This window comes from Apis cerana, linkage group LG4 (genome assembly GCF_029169275.1).
Source record: "Apis cerana isolate GH-2021 linkage group LG4, AcerK_1.0, whole genome shotgun sequence".
NCBI classification, from domain to species: Eukaryota; Metazoa; Arthropoda; class Insecta; order Hymenoptera; family Apidae; genus Apis; species Apis cerana.
The window spans coordinates 3,896,287-3,915,573 of record NC_083855.1 but is presented as its reverse complement, the minus strand read 5'-3'; the positions used below and the strand labels follow the sequence as shown (position 1 = coordinate 3,915,573).

The following is a 19,287-nucleotide window of genomic DNA, read 5'->3' as shown; positions in this document are numbered from 1 at the left end:
GCCGCTTAACCTCTGACCCTGCAGCCCGACCGGGCGTATATATATACATATATGTATGTATCGACGCGTACACGCATGCACGTGCACATATACGAGCGATTCGTTCAATTCATCTCCACGTTTGGCCACGATGGACTTCACGTGGAGCGGATATGTGTGGGATACGTATAGGGGAGAGGATAGGTGTGGATGTATGAGTGGATCTTGTTGCATCACGCGCATCGTGGTCGCAGTGTTCGCGAAATTAACCATGAAAACCTGTCTGGCAGCGCGCTCCCTACGTGCGAACACTTCGTCAAACCCTCTCGCGGCAGTCGGCGTTTAACGACTGTTGGAAGAGGTGCTTGGTCCCGTGAGATGTCCCCTCCTCCCCGATGGTGTTGTTAATCTCTCAAAAATTCCAGACTTTTGAGTAGATTTTGTTTTTTCCTTTTCCGTTCCTCCTCTCCCTTCTCTCAATCCGATGTTTCGTAATCTTTAATTCTCTTCGAGGGAATATTTTCAAGGAGAGGAAGATTTTCTCGAGGTACTTTCAAGATGTAAATGAAATTGGTTTCGAGAAATTTGACATCCGCACGGAACAGAAAGAAAGTCGATGAATAAATTTGCAGATTTGTGCGCGCAAGAGTCACTCGATGAGCAGCCATACACGCTCGGCTAATCCAACGGCGAATGAATGAAACGACCCAACCCAGGATGGACCTTGAACTTCGCGTTGCCGTGGAAAAAAGTCCCTGCTCTCCCCCTCGCGCGCCACCTCGACCCGCTGTAATAACGCGTTCCTCGCTGTCCGTAAGGCGTGTAACAAACACTCGTCTGCCCCCCTCTTTTGCTCTTTCCCTTTTTTTTTAGCGTATTACGTTATCGGCCGCGCGCGTGCATTTATCACGTCGCGCGCCACTCCCCTCGATAAGCATCGAATTCGTTCTCGTAAGATATTCTACGTCGATTGGAAAGATTTTCAAACGTGGAAAGTTCGATTCGTTGTGAATGGAAGGGATCGGAAATGAAGATGCGCGATATCGAAACTTCTCCGCACGAACGTTAACGTCTCAATTCTCGATCCGCAAGATTCGAGACACCTGCAACTTCCATCTAAAATGCGTGCAAAATCCATTAAATCGTCCCCAAGCACCTGCGGCTCGCCCCAAAATCCCCACCCTTTACACCTTCCTCCCTTCGAAAAAGCTGAACGTTTAAAAAGAGAAAAAAATATTCGAGATCAAAGACACCTGTTGGATCCGTTGGATAAGAAAATCGCGGGTTGAAAGCTGGGACGAAGCTCGAGTTCGCGCGGGGGAGGGGAGGACCGTGATCACGGACGGACGGACGTGGAAGCATCTCCTTATCGTCCGCGTTCTTAGCGGCCAATCCTTAAGTAATATATTTCTCGGGGGTAATTGCAGGCAGCGATTTCGTGCGGCTCGTTCGAGATCCGCCAAGATACGTGCGGTGTATTGCACGTGCAAAAGCACGAGGGAGGGAGAGGAGGAGGAGGAGAGGAGCGAAGGAAGAGAGAAGTGGAAAGAGATATCGGAAGAGGTATACACGGTAGGTTGCACGCGTACGATACTTACTTACGTGTCTACCTATTCGACGTAGGTAAGACACACTCCTGGCCGTTTCACATCCCGGTGAAGCGAGACGGAGGGAGGTTAAGAACCGACCGAAGGAGGAAAGTTTAAGAACGAAACGAAACGGGGAAGGGGGAGAGAAAGAGAGAGGAGACGGTGTGTGTACGGTGATCGGGGGGAAGGGTCAGGTACGAGGGGGAGGGGAGACGAGAAGAAGGAAGAGGAGAGCGTACTGATAGAGCGTAACTGACTTCTTGGCCGGTGCATATTACCGGGCTGTTAGAGGGCGGAGCCGGCTGATGAGTTAGCAACGTATTGACTTTATAATAATCACGTTAGCCGGTCCACCGTGATCCCTTGGTATTACGCGGTGCTTCGCGCCGATTCACGTACCGGGTGATTCCTTTCCTCGTCCTTTCCTCGTGGAAAATGAGAAATCCAAATAAATGGTCGGGGCAAGAAAGAGAAGAGTAAACGAAATTCTCTCTCTCTCTCTCTCGGGAGGTATTTATGCTCGCGCATGAATATTTTCAGCATATCGATAAATCTTGATCAATAAACGGTAGCCTCGTTTCGAGGAGAGGCGCAAGAAAAGCATGGCCCCATAAATCAACGCTCGTTCTAAAGAAAACGAATTCTGGAATACGATGGTCGGCAGCGATCATTAATATTAACGCGATCGGCCGCGAAATTGCGTTACTCGATTTGGCAGAGGCCAGTTTTCGTCCTGGGAGATCGAGTCACGGAGCCACGATTGATCCAGTGATAGGAATTAGCCGTTCTTCGAACGAACGTTTGGGGAGGATGGAAGGAAGGGCTCCCCCTCTCTCTTGCCGGTCTCCGTGGCTTAATTAGTAGCTCGACTTTATCCTCGACTTCTCTTTGGACAGAGGCTGTCAGATCGGGAGGAGGAAACACGTGAGAGGCAAGGTTCGGGTAGTTACGTATTCACGCGCATCCGCTGGATCGCAGGAAACTCGAGCAGAAAGATGGACAGCGTTGCGCTTCTTTTTCGATCCTCTCTTTGCATGCAACGCATAATTGCTCGCTTTTTCTCTCGAGAAACCTCTACATTCCTCCAGTTTCCTTACGAGAATCGGATCGTTTGGAAATGATACGAGTCTTGCGACGAAATAGAGTCATCGGACGCGTATGCAGTTCGAACTCTAACGATGGCGTTAATCGTGGCAAGAAAATAATCGATTTTACCCAGTTTTTTCTTCGCTCGTATTAAATAGAGGCCTCGACGATCAACATTTTAATAACCGTTCGACGATATTGCGTTTCTTGCGTCTCCCTCGTTAATCTGCATGCTCCCCTTCAGATGCTCGTGAACACGACTGTTTATCGTCTCCTCGATCCATTTTCCACGACGATTCCGAGATATCGCAACGTCTTAAGATCTTCGTAGGATCTTTTCTTTTTTTCCTCGACGAAAGAAAGTTTTTGCCGAGGAATTGAGACGAAAGGGGAACAAAGTTGCAAATTGCTTTTGTATCGCCCGGTACACGAGAGGCGGCTCGCCGCGGCCAACGGATCGCGCTGACCTCCAATCTCACCTCAATTTGCCTACACGCCGCCATTTGCGTCAGCGGGAACGGGGCGAGCGGCCTATCTAAAATTATGATCTGGAAAAAAATCTCCCTCGGCTAGCTCGATGCCTCGCGAGCCGGCGTAATCGATTAATTATGGTAAATCGCGTGCTATTATAAATTTTTGGGGGTAATCGGGGGGGAGATCCTCCTTTTTTCCCCCTCAAGATATATAATCCAAGATGGTTGAAAATCACCAGTTAAATTTTGATTGTATCAACGTGTATCCCCTTTCCTTCATTCTTCGACACTTGGAATATTTCGAGTTGAAATATTTTGATTTTTTGATCAAAGTTAGAAAGCCTCGTATAAATAACGTATACTTATAATTGTGACAAAATTATCCTACATCCCAACGATATAAATTTTAACTCTAAGAGTAATAAAACTTCTCTTCGTAAGTAATAAAATTATATCGATACTAATATATCTATTATAAAAATTCTACAAAAGAGTGTATCTTTGTTTTCTCTCCAACAAGGATTTTCTCTCCAACGTATTTCGAAACGAATACCAGATATTTAATGAAATACAAGAATCTCGATGATGCAAAAAAAAAAAAAGATGCGAACAACGAGAACGATGTTTCTAAAGGAAAAAGAGGAAGGACACGGGAGAAAAATCACGAGAGGAAAATAAATAATTGCAAGAAATGACCACGTCTGTGTCGTGGTCTGATTAACTGTTTAATCAACTTAACCGATGTAAAGCACGTCCCGTCCAAGGACTTGTCGAAACCGTTATCGTTTATAGCCCCCATGCTAATTTGCGGCGCTGCAGCTGTTCTCGCCTCGAACGGCGAGAATCCACGCGACCGCCTCGAGCTCTCTGTCGCAACGCAACGTCTCTCCCAGCTTATTAAAACGGGTCATCAATTAGCGCCTTGTGCATCTCATTTTTCCCCGACAAGGCGATCACAGAACGCGTGAAACTGGCGTAGATCTGGCGAATGCAACGATGGTGGACCATCGTCCATCTTTTCTTCTCTCCTAGAGACATGAGTCAGTCATCAGTTTGCCAATTTATCTGCTCGCCATCCACTGTAATTGCGCTTCGATTCACTTTGAAAAAACGGTGTCTTTCTAACCGTGTCACGTCATCGTTGACCATAACTTCTTCGCGCTCTCCTCGCGAAGAATTTCGAACAAGTTTGAACGTGTTTGAACCTGTCCAATTTGACGCTCTACGATCTCTCCTTTTTTTCCCCTTTCCTTCGAAAGAAGATCTTACTTCGTGGAACTCGAAGGATTTTAAATATAAAACGACCATCATATTGATTTAATTTAATTTTCTTCAAGTAACGTGCGTTACTTTGCAATCGATCAAACATGTTTCCGAGAAAATTCTTTCTTCCAACAGCGATACCACTATCCTGAGAACATCCCGCTTCGAACACGATTAATCGAATTTTCTAGCGCGTTTCATCGCGCGAGAACACGATGGAAAGAGAGAGGGAGAAATAAAGAGAGAAAGAGAGGGAGAGAGAGAGAGCTTTCAGCGCAGTTCGAAACAATTCGCCTGGCCATAAAACTTGGGCGCAACTTCGGTCACTATAAATCCGGACTCTTAACTGCGTGACGATAAATCACATAACTTATATGAGGAAAAAGAGAGAGAGAGAGAGAGAGGCGATTGGCCAGCGGAAACTGCGAAACTCGCCGCGTAGATCTTTCCCTTCGATTCTCGTCTCGAAATTCCTACGTAAGGGATCGATCCTCGGACCCGTGGCCGCTTCTTCCACCTCCTCCTCTGCCCCTCCTCCCCCTCCTGCTCCTCGTTCCGCGATGAAAGCGACGCCAGCAGCGCGCAAAGGATATTTCTGTGCTGGCAAGACGCGGCCAGTTAAATCAGAATTCAATTTGAACGACGTTCGAGCTGGGAGATCCCCATAGAAGATACGAAATATTCATGGCGAGAATACTTTATCCGTTGTTATTCTTAGGCCATGGCCGTACGGCCTTCCATAAATACATTGCGCCCCGCGACGATCATTCAGCAGCTTTCCCTTCTGATCTTATATTACCATACTTCTCGAAAGAAATTTAGAGTACACGTGTTACTTACAAAGTATCTTGTAAAATCTACAGATTGTGAAACATTGTACACAATTGTCCACTTTTGTAGCAATTAATTTTTCTAATCGTCGCATTTACATCAAGAAACTTTTAATTCTTCGATCAACTCATTTCAAATAATTGTAATTTCTTATTTCAAAAGAGTTTTCGATACACAAAAAGATGAAATTTCTTCTTCTTCCATCTTGAATAAAAAAAATATACCAACAACAAATCTTTCTGTTCCATGATAAATTCTTTTCAACAAACGATCGATCGTCCTCGAAAAATCATCACACTGCAAAATCGACTGCGAAAGTATTTTCCAAGAGTCCATCCAAAAGTGTGGATCCCCCGTGACACGGCGCGAACAGGGCTGATCGATTTAACGCCAAATGTCGCCGTGTTTTACACGCGGCAATAATGGTCGAAATCTATGTAGCCAATATTTCACGAGCCACCCTTTCTCTTCCCTCTCTTCCACCGTATATGAAACGTCCGCGTACGCGTAACCGTTGGTTATTGGCTCGCATATGGCCGCTGCTCGATATTTCAAACTGCACGATAAAAAAATACGAGACACGAAACGTTTTCTCGTCCTCGCCTGAAAAATAGTCCAAGAAAATTTCCTCAACTCGATCGAAATTCACTTGAAACTGTATCAAATTATCTAATCGACATTAAATATCTCGATTCGAATAAACAACGTTACGTGATAATTTTACTACGAATCTGATATTTTCTTGCAGTGAACAGAGTAATTCTCAACTCAAGGTTTTTTTTTCTATTCGATTAACGTGATATAAAATATGTATATCATGTTCTATTTAAAAATTGATTAATCAATTAGTTAAGAACAGAGACGAGAGGAATGTGTTTTCTATCCAACTTTTAGCGTGAAACGTGTCGAAGAGGAGGAGGGATTGGCACGCGAGATAATTTGGCCAAGGTTGGCCGAATAAACGGAATTTAAATACCTACGGAAGGAAGAGGGCGATCCGAGGGGGAAGAGTGATAGTCCCGGGGGAGAGATACATCGGAGAACGGCAAGAAAGGATCCTTCCGTAACCGGACAGCGTAATTTACACGCTACGAGACTACGTTACACAGTTCACCGACTTCAAAGATTACTTTTTAAAAGGCGCTTGTTCGCAATTCCTCTTCTCGCTCCATCTTCCCTATTTAAAAAACGATCGATTAATCTTAGAAACATCTCTCGCACGACAATTCATTTTCAACTTGTAAAAATCGGTAGGAATATCATTTTTATAATAATAAAGTAGGGGTAAATGTCGCTTCGACCCTTCTTTCCTTCTAATTATTCCCGTGATTTATAGCTTTCCTCGTGGCATCGTTTTTTGGGGGTTCGTACACAGGTCCGAGAGGCCTGAAAGGATCATCGTTTCGACACATGTCCACGGTGGGTTGATACACACAACGTTTTAGGGTTGTGGGTCCCTCATTCTTCAAAAACCGGCCGGTGCATATGTCGGCGCAAGAAACATAATGTTATCAAGCTGTCCGGCAGAGAGGCGAGCATCGAAAGGGAAGAGGAAACCCTTGGGGAACCTCGTCCTCCACTTCTCGTCCTTATTGATATACCGAATAAACACACTTGGCAGCTAGGATAGCGTTGCGAGGCAAATAGACTCGGAAGGACCTCGCCTCTTTGCCCCGTATCCTCCCCTTAAAGCGGAGGCTACGATCGAAATGTCGTTTCTAGTCTTTCCTCTCTCTCTCTCTCTCTCCTCCTTTCCCCTAAATGTCATTAGATACGAAAAAAATTATTAATCAAGTCTCTGTAACAATAGTTCCTAGAAACGTAGCTCCCCTGATTTGATTTCTGAATATATCATATCGAAATTAATTTAAACAAACACGTTAAAATTATCTTTCTAATTACTAGTTAATTCGTTTAAAAAGAAAATTCTAATTGATATAATTTTATACGCACGAAATTCAAAATGTCCCATGCTTCTAAACATGATATCTATACAATAAAATAATGAAAATAACTATTGCTAAGTTATCAAAACCGAATTCAGAGCGAGATAATACAATTTAATTTCATATGAGACTTTATCCGACGTACAAACCTGAAGAATTATTTTTTAGAAAAGAAAGGAATATCAGAACCTACATACATTCTGCTCCATAACGAGCATAAACTAATCGAATTTAATTCTAAGCCTAAAAATTGCCTTATCACCTACGTTCGTTCGTTCCTTTTGAAAGAAGAAAAATAAAGAGAGAAAGAGAGAGAGAGAGTAAGAAGAAAGAAAAGAATGCATTATTACCCGTCTCATGGAAAGAGGCACGAAACATCATCCACGATACAAATCGCCCTCCCCCACTCCCCGTTACCAATCAAACGTTACGTCGTTTACAACCGCGCTTCTTTCAACCCTTATCGATCGCCGCCCTTATCGAGTCTCGGCGCATCTTGTCCAGCGGCGGCTCGACGGTAAATAAAGATGGCCGGTTTTTCCCATCGGCTCGCACACACGCACCCCCCGCCGACTCCATCGTCCGTGTGCTCGCCGGCCAGACGGTTTTAAATTCCGCGAGTCAAAGCGATGTTTGACATGGAAATGTTGAACGATGCATTAAACATGCCGCTTCCTCTCTTTTCCACGGGAAAAGGAAGAGGGAATCGGCCCTCCGCCCCTCCTCGCGACTACTATCGCTACCAGGAGAAAGAGGGTCCCTCCCTCCCTCTACCTCTCCTCCTCCTCCTCCCCGATTCTATTGTTCGAGCAATGTTTATTTAAGCAAAACGAAAGGAGCCACCGTTCCAACGTGAATCCGACTTCCTCGAGCGAGCCGGTGGACCGGCTTCCGGTTCGGATCGATAGCGGCGCTATGCGATGCCGCACTTTCAGCGCAACGCCTCCAGCCATTCTACCGATTATTCTACATCCCCCTTGCTACCTCCTCCCACCGTGCTTTTTAATCACGCGTTCGTTTAGAATCGGTTACAATTAAAACTACGTTGCGGTCCTTTCATACCGTGGCAACAAACGTTAAGAACTGTTAGGAATAGCTGTGCTTTACTCGGTGTACAATTATTGTTCTATTGTTGCTATTCTCTAATTTTTATTACATTTTTGTCACAATTATCGCGATTCTTGGGATTAAATTAAGATCGGATCTCGCTACAGTTAACGCGGACGAGATAATGGTTGATTTAATGTAATAAATCCAGTGATATGGTAAGATGGATAAACCGTTATCAATTATTGAATTGATCGAATACGCGGGGGATCGCGAATCGGGCGAGGCTCCCGAGGGTCGGAGGCGAAAGCACCTGCGAGGAGCAATTTCGATGGGCCTTCCCCTAAAAGGAACTTCCCTCCGCCCATTGTCCGGCAAATGACATCAAGCTTATTGCATTATTTAAAGAGCACCCGCTTTAAGGCAGCTTTAAGCCGCTGACCCTCCGCTTTTTCGGAGCGCCACCACCGTGCTCTCCTTTCTCTTGGATCGCGATCTTATCGCGTATTTGCAAGCATAAGTTATTCTCGGATTTGCCCCCATCCTTTTACCCATCCGCGCCGTCCACTTAACGTATCCGTAATGAAATTTTTGTATAATTTTTACGGATGATTATTTACAGTTATGGCATTCGAACAAAAGAATCCGTCCCTGGATATTTCTTTCTCACATTTATCATACGATCTACATTCCCACACTCGCCACTCGTATGTATAATTCAACGGATTAAATGGAAACGACTTCGCCGAAAGATTTATCCAAGGAGAAGCGAATATTTATGTACGAAGTAATCGATAATTCGTGGCAAAAATCGGTGACGAATTAACGATACTTCTTCAATATTTAAATTAACGAATCCTAGATACTTTTTTCTCAGGGATTACCAATCGTAAGAATGTACGAATCTCGAGTGGAAATTAAGCTCACCAGGAGAAATTCCAAGCTTCACGTGGAGGCTGCTCGGGCTTCTGTGATCGGGAGTGGTCACGGGAGCGGCAATGGGTGGTGACAGGTGGGGGTGTGCCAGTGCTCCACCACCTGCCGTTGTCGTGGTAGTCGTGTTGGTGCAGGGGTTTAGGGGTGAGGTCCTCTTGAAAGACTGTTCGGTCCGCCACGCAACCTCGTTATCGCCTATCCAAAGTTTGCCTGGAAAAAAAATACACAGGAATGATCAGTGAACGAATCCATTCTCTCAACTTAATCGATCGTAACAATTTTTATTTTCGCACGCTCGTCAATTCAAAGGGACAACGCTTTAGAAACATTATTCCTATATAGAAGTAAGAGTTATCGAGCATCAGGATCAAATTGCGAGAGAAGTCGGCGAAACAAATTCTCCCCCTCTCCTTGTATTAATATAACGCTACGACCCTTGTGTCTGCGCAGAAAATGGCTTCTCTCCCCTCACGAGTCTCGCGTAATTAGCAACCCTCCGGATCCCCTATCCCTATGCCACTTTTCCCGACTTTTCCCTCGTTTCCCTTAATTTCTGGGAACAATACCGGCCTCTGCTCCATGTTGATCCACCGTCTGCAGTGTCTAATTACACCCCCATCGTAATACCGCGAGACGTATCGAATTTTTCTTTCACTTTCGAGGAAGAGCAAGGGCGGAATATCAAGTGGAAACATTTTTATATTTCTTTCTCTTCTTCCTCTGTACACTGTATCTTTCTCTAATTATTACTATTGTTATTCTGCTTCTCCAAATTATTACTATCATTACTATTGCTGTATATTCCATCCCCGAAATCTGGCGATTTCCTCGCCCCACGCGCAAATATCGTCCCACGTTCGTGAGACGTGAGTCAGCCCCGGCATTATTTGCTCGATGAATGATTTAGTCTCGGCCTGTCTTCTTCCATCTCGCGCCCCTCGCTAACGAGGGCGAGAAAGCGAACTTCCCGTAGTTCGAGGAAGAAGAAGAAGAAGAAGAAGAAGAAGAAAAGGAGGAGGAGGAAGACAAAAACGGAGGGTGGAAAGATCCATCGTGTGGATATTCGAAGGGTGGCCGAGGAAATTCGCGGGAAAGGAAAGGAAACTGAAAGGAAGTGGGAGAGAGGAGAGGAGAGGAAAGTGTAGCTGGCGCTAACTAAGGGCGTCGGCTAATCAATATCATCAGAGAATGGCCGCTGACCTCGAGTGCCGGCCTCCAAGCCTCCACCCTCCATTCTTCCGCCCATAGTTGCAATAGTATCCTCGAGCGAGGATAGGAGAAGGGATCGAATCATTTTTGATCCATGCGGTTTCTTCCTCGAGGAATTTCGAGTTTCAATTTACATCAATTAACGCGCGGGGAATGGAGAGAATAATTAACCGCAATGAGGAATTCGAATGGTAGGATGATTATTCAGGACTGGTCTCGAAGTAACCTCCATTTTCTCTATAATTAATAGGTAATAATGCTTGGTAATTGGACGCTCTATTTTTTTTTTATTTATGCAACTCATCACATCGATCGAATATTCGCTTGTGAATAATACATTATTTTAATTACGAACTCGTGTGGCGGGTTGCGCAATAAAACCAATCGTTTCTTGGTAATTATTAAACTCGTTCGTTTAATTAGAGAAATCTTAAAATCGTCGCCCGTGTAATGTTTCTATTGGAATAATATCGAGCCAGCAGTACATTTACTTGGATTATCTCGAACGAAGGAGGTGTATTATCCGTTTGATATTCCTTCGTTGATCAGAAAAGTATTTCGAAAATGGTAAAATTTAACATTTGATACATTTAAACTGTTCGTTCGATATTCTTCTCGAGATACGGTATATTTTAATCAAGATTTTAATTCGAAGGAAGGCGAGAGTGTGGATATCCGCTACGATATTAGCATCGAACGTTTCCAGGAGGGTTGTCGTGGTCTCGTGCCTCGAGGCGATTCACGGGATTCGAGATATGGCGTGGAGCATGGACGGTTTCTTTAATCTCGGTGGTGTTTGCATGCTCCCCTCCAGCCCAGGAGACGGAGACAAACGGAACCACCCCTCGAAGGGGCGGCGAAACCGACCGGTGGCCACGCACCGGAAAATTCAATTACGATTCTTCCTCGCGAGATTCGCGGCTCATCGATCGATCCGAAATAAAAACCTTCCTCTCTTTCTTTCATCCTTTAAGGGGACGATCCTTAATATTGTCGCCTTTCTTGAATCAGATAATTATTTCTCGAATTTTATCATTTCCACGGTACGTAAAATAAATACAGGTTTTCTGCGTAAAGAATTTTACTAAGAATTTGTGCCGATTTCTCTTCTATAATTTATGACATAAGAAAATTTATTAGTAGAAACGTTGAATTTATATATGAAATAACGATTAGCAAGAGGCAATAACAAAGAAGTAACAACCAGAGTCCAGAGGCAGGATGAAGATTGGACTGATGCATTTTGCGATGAAAGTACGGGCCGCGATTGGAATTTACATTTGATATTCAATGTGCAACAATTTAAGTTTCTCCCATCGAAGAGATTTGAAAATTTTTTTTTCAACATTGTTTAATTTCCTCCTTTCTTTTCCAATCTTCGAAAAGATTTAGAAAGAAATTGGACCAGATAAGATATTCATACCGAACAATATATTGCTCTACTTCGAAGATAGTAGACTCCTTTTCCCAGGCCTCCAAGAGAATCCAGATAGGAATAGAAATCGAAGCAGAGGACGAGACCGATCCGCGTAAACAGAGCCATCCATTTGGCGATCGGTATCCACGTAGCGGTGGTGGGTACACGCCTCCCCTAGCATTCGCCAGGCGCGAACTCCATTCACGGGTTTATCACTGTCCAGATAACAACGATTTACCTATGGTTCTCGTACGAGGGACTCGGCCAACGAGAGAAGAAAGGGGACGAAAGGAGGGGAGGGGTGAGAGGCGGTCAGCCACCTTGCATTCAGAAGTATTTCACTTTAACGGCCCTCCGGGGGATTGGCTGACCCTGCTCGAAGACCCTTCACCGTTTCAGCATAATGGACCTCTACATTACTTATTCGCCCTGGCCAATGTCCCGCCAGAAGCGGCCGCACTCGTTTCCACGTCTTTCCATTTCCGTGTACGATTAATCGCCAACACCGAATCCACCTTCCTTCTCCCTTTTCTACAGATACAGAGAGAACGATTACGATTAAAAATCCGTTCGAATTTCGTCGAGAAGTATTCCAAATTGAATCAAGAAAAGGATAGCGTAAGCGTTTTAAATTCGAAATAAAAGTTGAAGAATCTATGATATTTATTTTAAGGAGTTTGAAATATCGTCCTTTCATAGCTTATCTAGGAAGATGTATTCGGTATATTTCTCGCACGCTCAAAGAAAAATCGTAGCGTAAAAGAATTCGAAAAAAAGATTCTTTCGAAAAAAAAAAAGTTCAATCTCTCGTTCGATTCCATCCTCCTCGAATTCCCGCTGCGTGCGACCAGCCCGACTTCCGGTCCCGGCGTTCGACATTAGCGGCGTCACGTACCGCCCAATCTCGCATCCTGGAATCGCCCAGGTGGACGTGAAATTTCTTCTCAGGTCGATCGAGCGAAACGTGGTCGCGCGGGCCTCCACATTGCATCCCGGAGGCAATCCGCTTTCCCGCGGCACTCGAAAGAATTGAAAATTCCTGCTCGTCGTCAAGGGTTGAAGAGGTCGGGTATGGTTCTTGGAGAAAAGGGGAGCCTGAGACGGGGGACAGGGGCAGGGATAAAGCGTTCGATATAAGATTAATAGCGGAGGCCGGTGACCGAGCTTGTGCACGTCGACGAGAGGGTGGTGGCTGTACATATATATATATATATATATAGGGAGAGAGAGAGAGAGAGAGGACGGTGATTCCTCTTTGAAGGTGGAATCGTGGGCAGTGGCCAAATTGAATCCTGCTTAGGACAGGAGCCGCGACGGGCCCCCGGGCGCTTTCTCCAATAAATAAATTGCTCCACGATTCGCGCTCGTATTCTCTGTGAGCTCTTTTGCGAGTGTTCACGTAACAGGTGCAGTTGTATGACGATTTGAAGACGGGGGGAGGATGGACGGTTTATTTGAATCTTTGGTTAGCTCGATGGGCTAAAATTAAAACGAAGAATTTTTGTATCTTTATGAAATAAAATGAAAATAAAGAATTATTATACCGTTCTTCTTCTTTTGAAAAATTATTATACAAAAAGAGAATGTTAAATAAATACAAATTATAATTGAAAATTATAATTATATATATATAATGAATTAGATAAATTAATTACATATAAGCTCGAAGCAAATACCACTCGAAATATTTTTTTTAGAACGACTGATAGTTGGCGATTTAATCTAACGAGCAAAGTTTCGAAATTATTATTGATCGAATCGTATTTATATAAATTTCTACACGCGTGCAAAGTCCATTTCAACGTGTACGAATCACGTGAAGCATCGATGCCCTCTCTCGGCCAACTCATCGTTCGTTCCCTAATAAAATAGAGCCGCGTTTATCTCGTCCATCACTCGCGATTGGACGCAGGCAAATTGGACGTGTGAAAAAATTCCTATCTGTATCGCCCGATAATCAAATTTCTCCTTCTCTCGTTCTCGACTGATAAGGAGGGACGTCGGCCACGTGCCGGGCGTGGAGCGGAATTCCGATAAAAGAGGTCATGGAGGTGCCGCGAGTAGAAGCCACCACGAGAGATAACGAGAGCACCTAAGCAAGCAGCTACACGGTCGCATACGTGAAAGCTCCGTCCTATTCACGAGCCACGCTTTCTTGGTTCACGCGTGTCAACGACCTTTAATCGGTCGAAGCTTCCCCTCCACTTGTAAATAATTCCGACAAAGAGTATATCGAAACCGAAAGATTCTCGATACACATCGCCTCGATCGTTACTTACTTTCGTAATTTCAATAATGGTGGCGCGCATCGATCCAAGATAAGCAGAAAAATCGCGTCACGTACGCGTTGCGTAATCGCGATCGAGATCGAAGCGAAACGAAGAAAATTATAAAATAGAAGGTAAAAGGGAAAAGGAGAAAGAAAAGATTTCGAGGAATATGTATATATCGGCTTGATTATTTTTCCACTCGAAATTTATCGACAGGAATTGGATGGAACGACGTGGAAGCGAAGAGATGGAGGAAAGAAGATCGTGAGATCCGCAACAGGGAATATCATTTTCTTCTTCTTTTTCTTTTTCTTTTCTTTATCGATAACGATGCAAGTTAATCACGAGGTAAATAAATTAAATCGAAGAGATTCGTTAGAACGCATTATAATGGAAAATTTATACTGTTTACTCTGAAACTAATAAAGTGGCTTTATCTAGAAAAAAAGCATTCGATTATCAATCGTTAATGCTACTTGCGCCAAGATAATGAAACGCGCGCTCCACTTTTCTACCAGCCAGGTTTTCTTAGAAAGAAACCTGGGAAGAAGTGGAAACAGCTAGCTACTTGCCGCAAATATTTTGCTTACAATAATCTTTAATATTTAATATCGGTGAAAAAATATTGACGATATTTACAACCGAATTTCCTGCTGTAAAGATCTTTCTGCAGAATCCCAATCGAAATGGAACACGTTCCTCCGTATAGAAGGATCCCTTAAAGGGAAGTGATCTCTCGTTGGCGGAGAGAGGAGAAAGACAAAGGATCGGCATTCATCGCGAGAGAACAGTTTCCCTATTTCTTGCTGGTTGCCCTTGTCAGGCCGGCGATCGATAAAGCCAGCCCCCTCTCGCCGCGTTTCTGGCTACCTTAACGCTCTCCCACCCCTTATGTACACTTTTCCACGCCGCTTTGTACTTGGAAATGCACTTTCCCTCTTCGACCAACGCACCCTTCGATTTTCGCTCCCCAAATCGATCGCCAGGAATTGCAATTTGCAAGGACGATCGAGGTTTCGACCAGCCGTTCTCGAAATTCCTTCCTTACATCCTTGAAAAGAAGAAGGAACAACGAAATTAATGTACATTTATTGAAAAAAGAAGAAGAAGAAAAAAAGGAAAAGATAAGGACTTCAATAATGCAACAGCGTGACGGGCGCCATTATGTAAATACGAGCTACCTGAGCGTCGACCAATAAAAAAAACGTGAATAATAACTAGCCGGTCGGATCGGTAGGGGCTAGGCAAGGGGGGGATCAAGCGGCAAGGGTTGTTCGAGCGCAAGCGCGAAACCGCCCTCCGCGGACGAGATACCACCCTTCGACATAACTCCTTTCGACCGACACCTAGCCAATCTGCATGTGACCTGCTGCCCCTCGACGCCATTTTGCGCCTCCGCTTTAAAATCGAGAGGGGGATGCGCAACCCCTTGCCTCGCGCGCATTTCCCTCTCGACTCGTAAAGATTTTAAAAAACTTTCCCCTTTTCGATCTCGTAGCCGGTGTTGAGGTTACCCTCGCCACGCAGCAGGGGGATTCTCGATTCTCTTGTGAGTACAGCTGAATGTTTATGCCTGCGGCTGGTACGCGCCGCCGTGTCGAGCATCCGTGTCCCTGCCCTGGGATCGAAAATGTTACGAATCAGAGTATGGAAAAGTGTATATATATATATTTTTAAATCGGCTACCTCCTTTGAAACAGAGACAACGACTTGATATATATATTCGACGAAGAAATTGGAAAGAAATTGTGGAGGCTAATCGTGGAGGAAACGAAGAAGAGAAACATTTTTCAAGATCAAAGATGAAACCGAGCTCCAGACCAAAAATCCACGCTGGTGATCCACCACCAGTAGAAAGTTCAAAGGGGTGGAAAAGGCGAGGGATGGCGAGAGGGGTAGGGGAGATGATTTTAAAATCACAATGGCAGACACACGACGTCTGAACCATCCGCCCCTCCCTCCCGGAGCCCGAAAAGCCGGCTGGCTCCGTCCGTTCGCTTCCCTGTCGAAGCATCTGCGTCTATTCCGCTCCTCAACGCTTCTTCCTGCGCGTCCACGCACACGAGCCCGTGAGCCCTCGCGTCGGTGAGACGTCGCACAAATAGGAGGACGCGCTGGAAAGGTGCGTGGCACGAACGCAGCACGCGTTTCCAACGATTCCGCAGCGAAACAACCCCTGCCGGCACCTCACGGCCGGCGAGGAGGGGCGGCCACCCCTTCCTCAAACATTTTAAACTTTTTTTTCCCCCGAACCCCCTCCCCCTGTTGCAGCAGAGGCTGCGACTCTAACGATCCACGACTTTCGAGAAAGGGATTTCGAAATGGGGTGGCTGCCGTTGTCTGCCGTTACGCGATTTTTTATTTTCTTTTTTTTTTCACTCGATTCTGCGGAGAGAGATGGCGAATTGACTTTCAGTTTTTCTTCTTTCTATCCGTGGAAACTCGTCGCTTGCGTACCGGTAACGTTATTTAATATTAAAAGTTTTACGAAATATTTATAGCATATCTTTTCGAAGAACATATTTTTCCAAGACACATCTTCTATTTTAAATATTGGATTGAGTATTCATGAAATACTCTTGTACATCCTCGTATTAAAAAAAATTCGAAATAATTTTCACACAATTCTATTCAATTTGTTTTTTTTCTTTCCTTTTACATTTGCATCATCCTTAATTCTTCGAGCAATAAATAATAAACGCCTCGAATCTTTCGAACAAAGTTTACATACAATTATACATACATGCATGTTCCATCAGGAATACCAACAACGTCCAAAAAAAAAAATTCCATCGAGATTCTGCGATTATTAATAATTGAATTGCTGTCGAAAGAAAGAAAGAAGGAAAGAAAGCCCAATTACGAAACGAATTCGAAACGAACGAGTCGAGCCGATTTCGCATTCGCTGCGAAAAACGAATGGAATATCACCGCGTGTCGCACCGTTGCTCGAACGCGAGCAGACTGCGGCGGCCAGATCGAATTCGCGATGCATTTACGCGATTAAGAAGGCGAGGATGCACGTGGGAACTTGGGACGAGGCGGGCGGCTTATTAAATTCCTGCCGGCTTCCACGGCCAATCGCCGCCGATCATCTCAACAGTTTCTCTTTTTTCCTTTTTTCCTTTTTTTTTTCTTCACTTCCACATCTCCACGTAATTAATCTACGCGAGCGAGCGTGCACACACCTAGCGTTACTCGCTACTTTCCCGTCTACGTTTTTCCGCGATGCCCGCCTATTCGTCATCCGACGCGCAACGTCCACCGGCTTACGTGATGTCACGGATCGGTTCTCACGGTGTCGACGATCGACGTGGAATCATTCGATTTCGAGACGAGCCCTTGACGAACAACGGCCAGGTTAAGCTCTTCCAACGAGTTTTCGAGAATTGGAGTGTTCTCGAAAATTGTGTACGATATTTTATTTTTAGAGATATTCAAAAAAAAAAAAGAAGAAAAAGAGAAACGTGGAGTATTATCTCTTTCAACTCATTTATATATATGTTCGCATCGAAATAGATAAATATTGAAATTTTGCACGATAAAGTTTCCCGTGTAAATAATCGTAAATGTAATTGACGAGGCAAGAGGAATAAAAAATGAATTGTAAAAACTCGATGTGCCGCTCGGTGATACGCGGCGATGAATTTTTCTTCAATCAGAATTTTCACGGTGATTTTTCTCCGCGAGAATAGAATTACACGCGAAACATTGGACGCCTGTACGATTACATATCTTTATTTAGATTGACATCACGCAGAAGGGGGAGGTGGATCCCTCGAGATGCAACTGTGCATAACACCGACTCTCCTTAAAGGATGAATTAAATCATCAAGGGAACCAGGTTAGACAAGCGTTACATTGTTGCTTGGCTTCGTCCACGGTTCCGTGAATAAGAAGCGCGAAAGGGATTGAAACGTGGCAGAAAATCATCATTTCCTATTCACCGTTTCTTGCCTTTTACTTTCTGCTCGTAAATATGGCTCGCGCATCTCGTTTCTCGTAGGCGGCCCTCGTCTTTAATTAAAGCGTTATTATTCCTCCGCGTTGTTGCTTAAGCATGGAATTTCGCTTTTGATGCGTTCCTTGCCGTTTTCCTAGTTCGAAAGCGAATGCTTGCCATTATGGGGAAAACTTGTGTATTCATATTCAAATGAGGAGAGTTAATAACCTCGTTACACGTACGCGGTTGTGATTCCCATATTGTCGTTGTTGTTGCGTTGTTGAAAGAGAAAGAAGATGGAAGATTCGTGGATAAATTATAAAAAATAATGGAGATTTAGCGTGGAACGATCATTTTGGATTTTAATGGAAGATTTCCACGTGGAAAAATATCTTTTGGAAATATTACACGACGAATTAATCTTGCTCTCCTCGAGGAAAAAATTCGAAATTGCAAATTGTTAAAAATACGGAATTTATAGCATACACTAATTATATCTTCTAATTATATCTTCCCATCTTTATTTCCTTCCTAATTGCATTCTTATATTCCATATTCTTTTCCAATTATACAACCTGAGACAAGAAATATATATATTATATAATTATAACAAATACAAAATGTTACTAGATTATATATGTAATTACATTAACCTTGATCGTTGAACGTTTAATTATACACGTTCAAAAATAGATATTTAAATTGTAATTGCGTAAATTCTAAAAATAAATATATTCCGGAATAAACGTAATTTAATTTTTTTAATTACATTTAAAAAAGGAGAGGAAGAGGGAAGCACAAGACATCGCAAACATATCTAATCGATCGTAGATACATAATCGATCGTGCTTAACTCGGACTTCCTCGAAACTATCGCCTATCTTTGAGTGTTCGACGTGATCTCGCGATATATATATATATATTCAATACCAACCGTCAGATGGAGAACGCGTGGAAGAAAGAAGACGAGGGAAGAAACGATAGAAGAAAAGGATCAAAAAAAAAAAAGAACCTGTACGAGGAATAAAAAAAGGGGAGGAAAAAAAGGAGAAGAAAGAGAAAGAAACGAGCAGATCCTTAAAGCAAACTGCCCGCCTCGAAGCTCGAGCTCAGCTGGGCCTGGAGGGGTGAATTCGTCGCCCGATAACCCGATTGGCTGGCCTCACCGCCAATGCAACCTCGCTCTCCGCGAATGCAATCGGCTGATGCATTTCTGCGTGGATGCGTGCACGAGTGCGTGCACCGTCTCCTGGTGCATGCGTAATGCGTTCGTGGCCCGATACTCGTGGATATATATG

General features: G+C 44.0%; 1 protein-coding gene across 6 annotated transcripts in view; it reads right to left on the bottom strand.

Moving 5' to 3' along the window:
* The window catches only part of LOC108003627 (protein nubbin-like), a 109,792-nt gene that overhangs the window by 42,672 nt on the left and 47,833 nt on the right, over positions 1 to 19,287 (bottom strand). For all 6 annotated transcript variants that reach the window (XM_017066026.3, XM_017066024.3, XM_028669626.2 and 3 more), the window contains one exon: positions 9,142 to 9,360. In XM_017066026.3, coding sequence (XP_016921515.1) covers positions 9,142 to 9,360 — 219 coding nt within the window. The remainder of the gene's footprint in view (positions 1 to 9,141; positions 9,361 to 19,287) is intronic.